At 37.1% G+C, this 14664-nt stretch overlaps 2 protein-coding genes across 5 annotated transcripts in view; one reads left to right on the top strand and one right to left on the bottom strand.

Moving 5' to 3' along the window:
* TMEM267 (transmembrane protein 267) overlaps positions 1 to 14664 on the top strand; it is a 63621-nt gene that overhangs the window by 12019 nt on the left and 36938 nt on the right. For 3 of the 4 annotated variants that reach the window (XM_037799267.1, XM_037799264.1, XM_037799266.1), the window contains exon 2: positions 1511 to 1898. In XM_037799267.1, coding sequence (XP_037655195.1) covers positions 1587 to 1898 — 312 coding nt within the window. In that variant the 5' untranslated portion in view covers positions 1511 to 1586. Of the gene's footprint in view, positions 1 to 256; positions 1324 to 1510; positions 1899 to 14664 lie in introns of those variants that run through there. The other variant, XM_037799265.1, reaches the window with a different exon arrangement.
* On the bottom strand, positions 8369 to 10395 carry LOC119506285 (nuclear receptor coactivator 4-like). The gene is given in 4 exon segments (XM_037799263.1): positions 8369 to 8615; positions 8618 to 8777; positions 8779 to 10160; positions 10163 to 10395. Coding segments are annotated over 4 exon segments (1881 nt in total). The 5' UTR covers positions 10368 to 10395; the 3' UTR covers positions 8369 to 8481.

Raw genomic sequence — 14664 nt, 5'->3', positions numbered from 1 at the left:
TTAGTTCTGGACTCTATTCTGTTCCATTGCTCTATTTGTTTACCTTTAAGCTAGTATCACAATGTCTTGATTACTGTAGCTTTGTAATAAATCTAGTTATCAGATGGTATAAGTCCTCCAAGTTAGTTCCTCCTTTTCAAAGTTGTTTATTCTATATCCTTTTCATTTTCCATTAAATTTTAGAATATATATAATGAACTACATATAGTTTTTATTACAGAATGGAAGTTGTCATTCTCAATTAACCATTTAGTTATTCTTTAGTTTCAGAATCAAAACAATACAAAACAAAACCTTCAGATATCATACGATGTTAGTAACTTTAATTGGATAAACCATTTCAATATTCTATGCCAGGTAAGTAACACTCAGCATAGAACTATGATTGCTTTTTTGTATCAGTTGGAGGCAACAGAAAGGAAAAAGAGATTTATTGGAAAAATGCTGGGGTAGTTCTTAGAGATTGGACCTGGAGATTTGATGTCCTCATGATTCTCTTAGCCTCTTATCTTTGCGTCTCTGGACATCAATTCATTTTCCTAGGCTTTTCCATGTAGTAGGGCTCATGGCCCCCAAGAAGAAAAGGAATTTTCCCCACCAGTTCCTCTTAGGAAAATCCTGGAAAGGTGTCTGATTGGCCCATACTAGGTCACCCTCATCGTGAGATTAATCACTGTGACCAGGAGGCCAGGAAACTCTAATTGGTCAGATCTGGAATTGGGATATTATGATAAGCAAATTTTCCAAAGGAAGGGGATGCTATCAGAAATGTAGCTGCTGAGTGGACAGACACAATGGCTGTCCACTGCCCTGCAGCACGAGTTACTGAAAGATAGAACTATATGATGACCTCAAAGTAATGGACTACAATTGGTAGCCTTTTTGACATTCTCCACAGTACATAATAAGGTATAGTTCCTCCATAGCTGATCTATTATCCTTGGGTTTCATGACATTATATATAGCATGTAAGAAATACTAATTTTTACAACTTGGTTTTTATGGATGGAATTGTGTCCCCAAAAAGACATGTTCAAGTCTTAACCTCTGGTCCTGTGAATGTGACTTTATTTGAAAACAGGGTCTTTGAAGATATTTGTTAAGATAACACTAAACTGTGTTAGGGTTAGGGTCACTTATTTGATTCGTGTCCTCATAATAAGGGGAGAATTGGGCACAACTGATTAGACTATAGGGGGAGAACACCACATGACGACTGAAGCAGAAATTGAAACCCAAGGATTGGTGGCAACCCTCCAGATCCTAGGAAGAGACAAAGAACAATTCTTCCCTTCAGATTTTGGACCTCTAGCCTCCAGAACGGTGAGACAATAGATTTTTGTTGTTTGAAGACATCCAGTTTGTGGTACTTTGTTATAGCAGCCCTAGCTAACTAAGACATTGGTTTTATGATTTTTATATATGTGAAATTATTGCTGACATTATTCTGTTTAATATTATATGGCAGCCCATAATCTTCATTAATATTTTTCTCTGCTTTCTATTATAGGGTTACTAGGAATGTAAACAAGAATAGGCCATTTGTTTCCTGATGGCCTTTAGTATACACTGACATATCGTTTGTGATGGCATCTGAGACTGAAAAGACCCACGCTTTGCTCCAATCTTGTAGCACTGAGTCTCTTATTTCCAGCCTTGGTCTGGGGATATTTTGCCTAGTAGCTGACAGACTTCTTCGGTTTTCCATAATTCAGCAAAATGATTGGCTTCGTGCTCTCTCAGATAATTCAGTGCATTGTGTGATTGGCATGTGGTCTTGGGCAATAGTCACTGGAGTCAAGAAGAAAACTGACTTTGGAGAAATTCTTTTAGCTGGAATTTTAGCCTCCATTATTGATGTAGACCACTTTCTTCTAGCTGGATCTTTGTCTTTAAAGGTAAGAGGCAGATATGTTTAATTTTTCTGGTCTTTCCTTTCATGTTTAGCACCATTATATTGATCTTAACTGCATCATTTTAGAGCTAATTAGAAAGGATTAACCTTATTTTAAAATAAGAAAGTCCATTCATTCAACTTTTTTGAGCACCTGGTATTCCCCCTAAAGGAGCATACAGACATGTTGCTAACTAAGTTATCTGCCATCACAGAATGCTATGATACACACGGAGCAAGGAGTATTGTGCCTGAGGAGTTCAGTGATGACTTTCCAGAAGATGGATTTCCTCAACTCTTAAAGGAAGAATTAACCAACTGGTTTTAATTAATGGGGGTCTTTCTCAGGGCTGCCCTAGTTCTTTTTGTGTGAGTGTTCTTCCTTCAGGACCACACTTAAAAAATTTCCCCTTATTCTTCATGTTTTACAGTTAAGTCTGCAGCTCCTAAGTACTCCACAAAGCTGAGTAGCTTTAAGATGATTCACAGTCCTGGGGAATGGCTTTCATAGTTTCAGTCCCCCAATCCCTTTTGGGGCTGAAGACATGCATTCCAGTGGGCTGGCTAGAATATAGTTCCTGGTGGGAAAACAGGAATTTCATTGAGGCATTCAGGGATTAAACTACACATTGTCCTAATTAGCCTTTAAAGGGAATTAGCTTAAAATGGTGGTTCAGATAATATTTTCTAAGAGTCAGGAGACTTTCCTACGTTTTACATGTTTATGTTCTATCAGCATTTCAGGAAAGAAATATAAACTCATGGAGCAAGGGCTTTGTCTGCTTCATTCACCACTGTGCCTAGAACCGTTGCCAGGCTCACCTAGCAGGTGGTATTCAGTAAATATCTGTTGAATGAATGAGAAATTATCACTTCCTGTTCCTATTTTGTGCCAAGTACTGTACCAGGTATTCCTCAGAGGTTATCTCATTTATTTAGAAATTTGAACAGTAAGGAATCAGTAATTGTACAAATTTAATTTGTAATTAAAATTGACACATTTTAACTTATTTGCTGTTAGTGGTGGCTGCATAACATTGTTGTTGAAGATTTCAGACTCTGGAATGAGAAGACCTGTAGTTGAATCTTAGCTGTGTAATGTTAGCCAAGTACTTTTCTTCTCTAAATCTCAGTTTTCTCTTATAATATTACTTACCTCAAGGAATTGTTGTGAGGATTAAATGAGCATGTTAGGTGACATGGCCTGGAAAATTGTAAACAACAATTGTTAGTAGTGATTGGGATAAGCTATGAAGCATTTTGAAAAATGTGATTCATAATTACATTCATCTGGAATTTTATTACCCTATTATAATTAAAAAATATTTGGGCTGTATACTGTATTTTTCCTTTTATTTATTCTGAAGAGGTAGTGTTAAGAATATGAGCAGTAGAGTCGGATAGACCCTGGATCGAATCCCAGCTCTGCCACTTAAACATTTTATGACATGGGGGAAGTTATTTAACCTCTCTAAATCTCTGTTTCCTCATCTGTAAAATAATTGTTATTTCATAGGGTTGTTATAAGGATTAAATGATGTGGTGCACATAAAGTACAGCATAGTGCTGATATTGATCTTTATTATTTTTGAAATGTTAAGATTTTTCACTTTCACTATTAGATGACATACAATCACCAGTAATAAATATCAAAACAGAATAAATATTTTTGATAGTGATCTATTTTTTCCTTCTGTGGTTCTATAATATCCTTTTCTTTTGTATTATTTCCCTAATAATGAAAAATCTACATAGATATTATAGAAATCAGCTGAGCAACAGGAATTTCTTATTTCTTCTTTAGCATCTACTCCATAAATAGACTTCACAGATAAAAGTGTGAAGAATCAGTATCCCTACAAATGTATATAGAGCATAACTGCTAAGCATCCCAATGCTAGGTTATTGCTTTTTTGTGAGTAGTGATTACCATAGGCTATTGAAAATCTTTACTTCTCAATAAAAGAGGCGAAATGATTATACCTTTAACAATGCAAAAATATTTATACACCAAGTTGTTCACTACACCATTGTGTATATTATATATATATTAGAATATATTGTAAACAATGATATAGCTCTGACATGATATCTTTATTATTTTACTCCTTTTGCTTTATTTTGGTTTACTTTTTTTAAAAAAAGCTTTTTAAGCTAGGGACATAATTTACTTTCATTTGTTTACTTTTATTGATAAAAGTGTTTAATGTCATGAAGTTTCTCATAACTCTAAATGTATCCTATAGTTTCTGATTTGAAGGTTTTCATTATTAGTTCTTAGAAACTCTGTAATTCTATTTATTTCACCTTTCACACCAAAGTTGTTTAGTAGAAGACTTACAAATTTCCAGGTAGAAGGACCTTCTGTTTTTATTTAATTAATAATCTTGGGGGTTTTTCCATTGTGATCATTGTTTGTAATGTTTCTTTATGAAATTTAATGATGTTTTCTTAGTGTTTCATATCCACTTGATGAAGAGGATGCATTCCTCTGTTATTTGGGTATAAAATTCCATGAGATCTATCTTACAGATTATATGGTTTATGTCTTCTAATTCCTTATTTATTTTTGTCCTCTTGATCTGTGTTTACTGAAGGTGATAATGTTGAAGCCTCGTTGCATTAGTGTCTCTTATGTCTTTAAAAATGCAGTTGCTGTATTATTTGATACATAGATATTCATAGGTGTTTTATCATCACTGTGAATTGAGACCTTTAGCATTAAAAAGTGTCCTTTTTGTCATATTTAATGCTTTTTGGCTTAAATTCTACATTGTCTGATATCAGGATCACAACCCCTGCTTTCCTATCGATTGAATTTGCTTGGTATATCTGTGTTCATACTTTTTATTTTATTTTGTATTTCTTACATGTTAGCCTTTGTGAATCACTTTATTCTCCATGTGTCTCTGATAAACAGCATATGAGTGATTTTTGCTTTATGCACCAACTTGAAGTACTTTTTCTTTTAATCAGTGAGTTAAGCCTTTTGGCATTTATTGATATGACTGATATGTTTAATTTAAAATTTATCATTATTTTACATTGCAGTTAGGTTTGTTATGTTGTATTTGCTGTATTTCTATATCCACATGATGTATTTTCTTTGTCTTTTTTTATTTTTTAGAGAAGTTCTGGGTTTACAGAAAAATCATGCATAAAATACAGGGTTCCCATAAACCACCCTATTAATAACACCTGCATTGGTGTGGTACATTTGTTAAAATTGATGATAGCAAATTTTTATAATTGTACTGTTATCTGTAGTCAGTGGTCTAGTTTAGGGTTCACTGTGTTGTGCAGTTCTATGAATTCTTTTTTTAAAATTTCTATCCTAGTAAAATTTCCCCCTTTTAACCACATTGAAATATTTAATTCCTTGCTGTTAATTACATTCACAGTGCTGTGCTACTGTCACCACTATCCATTGCCAAAACTTTTCCATCATCCCAAAGAGAAATTGTATATTTTAAGCTTTAACTCCTTATTCCCTATCCCCACCCCATCCCCTGGTAATTCTAGATTCTCTATGAGTTTGCTTATTCTAATTATTTCATATTAGTGAAATCATACAGTATTTGTCCTTTTGTCTCTGGCTTATTTATTTCACTCAACATGATGTCTTCAGGGTTCATCCATGTTGTCTCATTTATCAGACCTGCTTTCCTCTTCATGGCTGAATAGTGATCCACTGTGTGGATATATCACATTTTGTTTATCCATTCATCTGCTGCTTCCATCTTTTGATAACTGTGAATAATGCTGCTATCAACATCAGTGTGCAAATATCTACTCACGTCCCTACTTTCAATTTTTAGGGGTATATACCTAGTAGTGAGATTACTGGGTCATATGGTAATTCTATACTTACCTTTTGGAGGAACTGCCAAACTGTCTTTCACAGCAGCTGCACAATTTCACATTTCCCCCAGCAGTGAAAGAGTGTACCTATTTTTCCACATAATCTCTTATTCTTTTATTTTTTTTCCATTTTTTAAATAGTGGCCACTCTAATGGGTGTGAAATAGTATCTCATTGTAGTTTTGATTGCATTTCCCTAAAAGATGTTGAACATCTTTTTGTGTGCTTGTTGGCCATGTGCATGCCTTTTTTTGGAAAAGCATCTATTCAAGTCTTTTGCCCATTTTTAAATTGGATTGTTTGTCTTTTTGTTGTTGAATAGTAGGATTCTTTTATATATTCAATCCCTTATCAGATATGTGGTATCCAAATATTTTCTCCCATGATGAAGTCCTTTTGTATCTATTTTCATCCATTTCTATATTTATTTATCACAGAAGTTTTAAATTTTAATCAAGTCCCATTTATTTTTTATTTTGTTGCTTGTGCTTTGGGTGTAAAGTCTAAGAAACCGTTGCCTAACAAAAGGACTTGAAGATGCTTCCCTATGTTTTCTTCTAGGATTTTGATAGTTTGGGTTCTTATATTTAGGCCTTTGATCCATTTGGAGGTAATTTTTGTACATGATGTGAGGTGTAGGGGTCCACTTTCATGCTCTTGCATATTGTGATCCAGTTTTCCCAACACCATTTGTTGAAGAGACTATTCTTTCCCCATTGAGTGTAGATGGCACCCTTGTAAAAATCAGTTGGTCATTGCTGTGTGTGGGGGGGTTATTTCTGAACACTCAGTTTGATTCCATTGGTCTATGTGTCTGTCCTTGTGCCACTACCATGGTGTTTTGATTAGTGTAGCTTTGTAATAAGTTTTGAAACCTGGAAATATGAGTCCTCCCACTTTGTTCTTTTTAAAGATGGTTTTTGCTATTTGGGGCCTTTGCCTTTCCATATAAATTTGATGATTGGCTTTTCCATTTCTTCAAAGAGGGCTGTTAGAATTTAAATTGGGCTTGCATTGAATAGGTAAATTGCTTTGGGTAGAACTGGCATCTTAACAATATTTAGTCTTCCATTCCATGAACATGGAATGTCCTTCCATTTATTTAGGTCTTTGATTTTCTTTATCAGTGTTTTGTAGTTTTCTCTGTACAGGTCCTTTAAATCCTTGCTTAGATTTATTCCTTTTTTTTGGTGACTGTTATGCTTTTAATGGAAGGAGGTAAAAAATGCATCAGTGCAAAAGAATGTTTTACATACTCATTAGCATGATGATTACTGTAAATTTAGTAATACACAGTGTGTGCAACCCCAAGAAAGACAGAAACTCCGCCAAGTTTCCTGCACTCTGAGATAGAAAGGTTCTGTAAGTTTACCAAACACCTTTATCATTATAGTTCTAAATGGTGTCTGGGGGTGGATAAAAAACAGGAGGCTGTTTTTAGCTGTGGTGCTAACAATTCTAGTATAGCTAACATGGCAATGACATTGGGACTGTGAAGTTTCCCCAAAATGGCTAATTTCTAGATGACCATATCACAAACTTAAAAAGTATTTCCAAAATACACAGGCAGTTGAGAGGTTTTAAACAATAGTTTAAAAGCCTAGAAAAGAACTATTTCATTTTTGACAACTTTAAAACATAAATCCAATTTCTCTCCTACAGAGAAACTTAAAGCATGAACATGACTTTAAGAAGATTGAGAAAACACATTTGATAGTTTTCATAAAACTTCAATAAATACTCCAAGGCACAAGTGTTCAAAACAGCCTATTCACTAAAATATCAATGCATTGTACTTTTGGAGGTGCCAGCATGCTGTGCTTGCAGTGAGAGGACACATAATGCATCCCTAGTTAAAGCACCAGGTGTCAAGCTCAGCAGTTTGTCTTCCATTTACTCAGAATGCACCAACCATCCCTGTAAAAGTGAATAGTTCAAGTACTGTATTTCCTACATCTTTACCTTTTTGCTTTTTGATAAGTCAGCACTGAGGCCCTTTTGCCTGTAGGTTGGCAGAATATTTGAAAGAAGCTAGGACTATGCTGAATATGATATTGAAATAATACAGAACCCTTCTGCAAGCACTCATTGGACACTTTAATAACATTTTAAAAAGGGAATGAAGAGAAATTTTGCAGTAATCTAAAACTGACAAATAGGCTAAAATACTTTGTAATTAATGTCAAAAATTGCCAAGATTATTGAAACACATTTTTGTAAGGAAGAAAATCACTGTATTAGCAAAGCTATTTGTGTGAAATATGTAATTTCAGACCGCTAATGGAAGAAAATCCACAGCAAAGGAAACATCTAAAGTAGTTCATCAAAAAGGAAAATTTAGTAGCTTTATGATACATCAACAAGCTTTTCCACAGAAACATTTCATTTTTAAAACTACGGTGCTTTAATGTACTTCTAGTAACAACCCAATCTAAGGAGGCTTAGGAAAAAGACCTATCCAACAAGATGTTGTATTTCTACTGTAGGAGTGAATTAAATAATGTTTCTGTAAGAAGGAACTGAATCACCTCAGCATCAATTTAACAAACAGTCTTTTTCTTTTATATGGTAACTCATAATTTGAAGACTTCACTAGTTCAAAATTAGGCAGGAAAGGAAGGAAGCTGGTCAAACCCAGAAACATTGATTTGGCAAGCCGCAGCCACTCAGCTCATGGATGTGCAATAATCTGTAGGAAAGTTGCTCAACTCTTAGTATTCCATTCTTCACATCTGTAGTGGAGTCCGATACAACCACTTTTCTTTATCAACTTTAAGCTGCATACAGGCAAAGAGATCACAAACTGCTGGGAGGCCATAACAATCTGGGGGAAATTTACATTCCTCCTGTAGGGAAGAAGTAATACTTCCTGGGCCTTCTTTTGAAGTAGCCACTTGTCTTCTCCAGAGGAGAACTGGCTGAAATTTCCTGTATTCTTTCCTGGCAAGACCCAGTCAGCAGTATTAAAAGGATACCAGGAAGCAGCTGTGGAGCTCACACATTTGTTTGCCTGGGAATACCACTTCCTGGGCAGCTCTGTCCTGGGTACTAGGCACTTCCTTGAGACTTCCTTCTTTGCAAGAAGATCTGATGAGCCATTCTGACAAGGGACTGTTCCTTATGATTTGAAAAGAATCAGCAATTCTAAAAGGTTCCATTGCCTTTGGTGCCTTAGCCTGTTTTGTTGCCTCTTTTCTGGAAGGACAGAGCTGCATATTCAGGGAATCTTTAAGCTTCTCAGGCTCAGGTTTTGGATCCACTGGCATCCCATTTTTATCCATTCCTTCTTTCTTCAGAAGCCACTTACACAGAGCTTCCTTCTGACAATTCTCATCACACGCACATACTGAAAAATTTGTGCAGGGCTCATTGGCTTTGCATACCTCCTCTACTTTATATGGTTCTGGATGTGTCTGGACAAGCCAATCCTCAGTAATCTTGCTGGGGGTGGATAGCAGTTTCTTGGGCTCTAAGTGGTCATTCAGGCACTTCAGATTGCCCAGGTTTTCAATCTCCACACCTTTGGGCTGGTTGCCCTGACAATTGGAACAGGAGTCAGGCTTGACAAGCCAATCACTCACACTATAGGACTCCTGGAAAATCTGGAACAAGAACTTAAACTTCTCACTGGTTTCACAGCTACCACTCTCCAGCTTCTCCAGCTTACAGGGTTTCTGGGGAGTCACCAGCCAATCAGAAAGGTCCGTCTCATCTTCATCAAGAAGCTCTAGGTTGCTGACGTTTTCAACTTCAGTGGAGAAAGAACTGGCAGTAGAATAGCTGTTACACTTTTGGTTACTTGGTTTTTCAGGAACTTCTTGCTGCTGACTCTTGAGCCAGTTTTCCAAGCCCTTTAGGTTGCCCCAGACATTACTGAAATTGCAGGCTCTGGGGGCAGTTTGACTATTCTCCAAGGTCTGCTGCGGGGAGAGCCAGTCTGGGGGGTTGGTGCTGGGCACGTGAGGAGCCTGGTGACCATTTGTGGGTTTGCTTCCGAGGAGCCAATCGCCAAGGGGGACAGCTGTGGTGCTGGATGATGACTTCTGTTCTGGCACTGGGATATAACCTCTTTTCTCCAGGAAGGGCCCGATATTTGATGAACCAGCATGAGTCATCAGGTGCTCAGGGATTTGGATGGTCTTGAGGGACCCAGACATGGTGATGGTCTGGCGCAGAGCAGTTGTATCTGTGTCAAAGAGCAGGACAGTGGAATCTTCGGGTTTGACTGTCAAACTGCCCAGTCTCTCCAGACACACAGAGACTTGCTTGGCTAGCTCTTTGTTTTGGGTGCGCTCCAGATGATGAATAAGACAATTGAACTGGCCCAATAGCCAGTAGAGCTGTTGGGCTTGCTGCTGAAGTGTCTCCTCTTTAAGCTGACAGATGAGATCTACCTGTTCATACGCCACATTTCACGGCTTGGAAGGCATTCCAGGTGACGGCTTATGCAGCTGTGAATCTGAGCTTTGACCTCTAACGAGTTATCTTTAATTTGCTGTTGGGCGGGGAGAACTCCACCAATGGCAAGCTCCAGTTCCCTCCGTGCATCACAACACCTCAGAAGGGGTTCTCTGTTACCGGAGCAGCCACTCTGGTCCTGGGGTGTACTCATCCTGCTCACTGTTCCTTGGGATATTTCTTCTTTACTCGAGTTGTTTCTTCTCGGAGACCAGCCCCGCCGCGCGAATCGGCCAGCGAGCAGGAGGCCCCTTTATCCCCGGCTTGGGCAGTAAAGGTACGGGGAGCCAACTGGAGGCGCCCTGCACCGCCGCGGCCCACCCCCCCTCCCCGCGCACGTCACGCGCCCCTAGATTTATTCTTAATATTTAATTATTTTAGGTGCTATTATAAATGGAATTTTTTTCTTGATTTCCTCTTGAGATTGTTTATTACTAGTGTATATAGAAACACTACTGATTATGGCATGTTGTCTTGTACTCTGCCACTTGGCTGAACTTGTTGGTAGCTTTGTTGTGGATTTTTCAGGATGTTTTACGTATGGAATCATGTCATCTGCAAATAGGGAAAGTATTGCTTCTTTTTCAATTTGGATGCCTTTTATTTCTCCTTCTTGCCTAATAGCTCTGGCTAGAACTTCCAGTACAATGTTGAAGAGCAGTGCACATCCTTGTCTTGTTCCTAATCTTAGAGGGAAAGCTTTCATTCTTTTACAATTGAATATTATGTTAGCAATGTATTTTCCTTATAATTTTTTATTTTATTTTTTATAAGTAATAGATGTACATAGTAGAAAAAAATGTTATTTCTCCTTGGCCTCATCCTAAGAAACAAATGCACTTAATAATTTAAGATATATTCTATGTATCATATGGCTTGGGTTTTGGCTCTCTCCTTCTCTTTTTATTAAAGAAGTTGTATGTTTACAGAGAAACCATGCACAAAATACGGAGTTCCCATATCACCCTATTATTACATCTTTCATTAATGTGGTATATTTGTTACAATTGATGAAAGAAAATTTTTATGATTGTACTATGAACTGTATTCCATGCTTAACTTTAGGGTTCACTGTTTGTGTTGTACAGTCTTATGAGTTTTTTTAAAAATTTTATTCTAATATCACGTATACAACCTAAAATTTCCCCTTTAAATCACATTCAAATATGTAATTCAGTGCTGTTAATTACATTCACAATGTTATGCTGTCACCACCACCCATTACCAAAACTTTTCCATCATCCCAAAGAGAAACTGTACATTTTAAGCATAAACTCCCTATTCCCTAACCATACGCAAGCTCCTGGTAAACTGTATTACGGTTTCTGAATTTATAGATTTGCTTCTTCTAATTATTTCATATCCATGTAATCACACAGTATTTGTCCTTTCGTGTCGGGTTTATTTCATTCAACATGATGTCTTCAAGGCTCATCCATGTTCTTGCATGTATCAGAACTTCATTCCTTTTTTTTTTTTTTTTTTTAATTTAAAAAAAATTTTTATTAGAGAAGTTATGGGTGTACAGGACAATCATGCATAAAATACAGGATTCCCATACACTTCCCCACCACCACCACTTGCATTGGTGAGGAAAGTTTGTTACAATTGATAACACTTTTTGTAATTCTGTTGTAGTATTGTATTTTCTATAATAGGTTTAATACATTGAAATTTTTCACTGTCTTTCTTTTAGCACTTTTAAGTAGAAACCAGTGTCATACAGTCTTTTTTTTTTTTTTTTTTTTAAACAAGTAACCATTTTAATCCTGTAAGTGAAACCCTTTAAAACATCTTTGAGAAAGTTTCTAGAATAGTAAAAGAAACAAAAAGTCATCTACACCAAGAATAGTCATATTTATATTCATATACTTTTTTCTGAGGATGATTGGATTGTTATTCCCAGTTATTCACTTCCTTGTACTAGGATTGGAGATCACATTGTATGCTATGTAATTTTTTTTTTTTTTTAATCATCATTTTGTTGAGATATATTCACATACCACGCAGTCATACAAAACAAATTGTACTTTCGATTGTTTACAGTACCATTACATACTTGTACATTCATCACCTAAATCAATCCCTGACACCTTCATTAGCACACACACAAAAATAACAAGAATAATAATTAGAGTGAAAAAGAGCAATTGAAGTAAAAAAGAACACTGGGTACCTTTGTCTGTTTGTTTGCTTCCCCTACTTTTCTACACATCCATCCATAAACTAGACACAGTGGAGTTTGGTCCTTATGGCATTCCCAATCCCACTGTCACCCCTCATAAGCTACATTTTTATACAACTGTCTTCGAGATTCATGGGTTCTGGGTTGTAGTTTAATAGTTTCAGGTATCCACCACCAGCTACCCCAATTCTTTAGAACCTAAAAAAGGTTGTCTAAAGTGTGCGTAAGAGTGCCCACCAGAGTGATCTCTCGGCTCGTTTTGGAATCTCTCTGCCACTGAAGCTTATTTCATTTCCTTTCACATCCCCCTTTTGGTCAAGAAGATGTTCTCCGTCCCACGATGCCAGGTCTACATTCCTCCCCGGGAGTCATATTCCACGTTGCCAGGGAGATTCACTTCCCGGGGTGTCTGATCCCACGTAGGGGGGAGGGCAGTGATTTCACCTTTCAAGTTGGCTTAGGCAGAGAGAGAGGGCCACATCTGAGCAACAAAGAGGCATTCAGGAGGAGACTCTTAGGCACAAATACAGGGAGGCCTAGCCTCTCCTTTGCAGCAACCGTCTTCCCAAGGGTAAAACTTATGGTAGAGGGCTCAAGCCATCAAACCACCAGTCCCCTATGTCTGTGGTCATGTTAGCAACCATGGAGGTGGGGTAGGCGAATACCCCTGCATTCTCCACAGGCTCCTCAAGGGGGCACTACATCTTTTTTTTTTTTTTCCTTGTTTGTCTTTTTTCTTTTTTTTTCTTTTTTTTTTTTTTTAACTTTCCCTTCTTTTTTAAATCAACTGTATGAAAAAAAAAGTTAAAAAGAAAACAAACATACAATAAAAGAACATTTCAAAGAGACCATAACAAGGGAGTAAGAAAAAGACAACTAACCTAAGATAACTGCTTAACTTCCAACATGTTCCTACTTTACCCCAAGAAAGTTACATAATATAGCAACATTTCAGTGAACTTGTTCCTACTACATCCATCAGAAATTAATAGACCATAGTCATTTCTGGGCATCCCCAGAACGTTAAATAGCTTATCTGTTCTTCTTGGATTATTGTTCCCCCTTCCTTAATTGCTCTCTACTGCTAGTTCCCCTACATTCTACATTATAAACCATTTGTTTTACATTTTTCAAAGTTCACATTAGTGGTAGCATATAATATTTCTCTTTTTGTGCCTGGCTTATTTCGCTCAGCATTATGTCTTCAAGGTTCATCCATGTTGTCATATGTTTCACCAGATCGTTCCTTCTTAGTGCCGCGTAGTATTCCATCGTGTGTATATACCACATTTTATTTATCCACTCATCTGTTGAAGGACATTTGGGTTGTTTCCATCTCTTGGCAATTGTGAATAGTGCTGCTATGAACATTGGCGTGCAGATATCTGTTCGTGTCACTGCTTTCCGATCTTCCGGGTATATACCGAGAAGTGCAATCGCTGGATCGAATGGTAGCTCTATATCTAGTTTTCTAAGGAACTGCCAGACTGACTTCCAGAGTGGCTGAACCATTATACAGTCCCACCAACAATGAATAAGAGTTCCAATTTCTCCACATCCCCTCCAGCATTTGTAGTTTCCTGTTTGTTTAATGGCAGCCATTCTAACCGGTGTTAGATGGTATCTCATTGTGGTCTTAATTTGCATCTCTCTAATAGCTAGTGAAGCTGAACATTTTTTCATGTGTTTCTTGGCCATTTGTATTTCCTCTTCAGAGAACTGTCTTTTCATATCTTTTGCCCATTTTATAATTGGGCTGTCTGTACTATTGTCATTGAGTTGTAGGATTTCTTTGTATATGCAAGATATCAGTCTTTTGTCAGATACATGGTTTCCAAAAATTTTTTCCCATTGAGTTGGCTGCCTCTTTACCTTTTTGAGAAATTCCTTTGAGGTGCAGAAACTTCTAAGCTTGAGGAGTTCCCAATTATCTATTTTCTCTTTTGTTGCTTGTGCTTTGGGTGTAAAGTCTAGGAAGTGGCCTCCTAATACAAGGTCTTGAAGATGTTTTCCTACATTATCTTCTAGGAGTTTTATGGTACTTTATTTTATATTGAGATCTTTGGTCCATTTTGAGTTAATTTTTGTGTAGGGGGTGAGGTAGGGGTCCTCTTTCATTCTTTTGGATATGGATATCCAACTCTCCCAGCCCCATTTGTTGAAAAGACCATTATGGCTCAGTTCGGTGACTTTGGGGGCCTTATCAAAGATCAGTCGGCCATAGATCTGAGGGTCTATCTCTGAATTCTCAATTCGATTCCATTGA

This window comes from Choloepus didactylus, chromosome 11 (genome assembly GCF_015220235.1).
Source record: "Choloepus didactylus isolate mChoDid1 chromosome 11, mChoDid1.pri, whole genome shotgun sequence".
NCBI lineage: Eukaryota > Metazoa > Chordata > Mammalia > Pilosa > Megalonychidae > Choloepus > Choloepus didactylus.
This window is presented reverse-complemented; position numbering and strand designations above follow the sequence as displayed.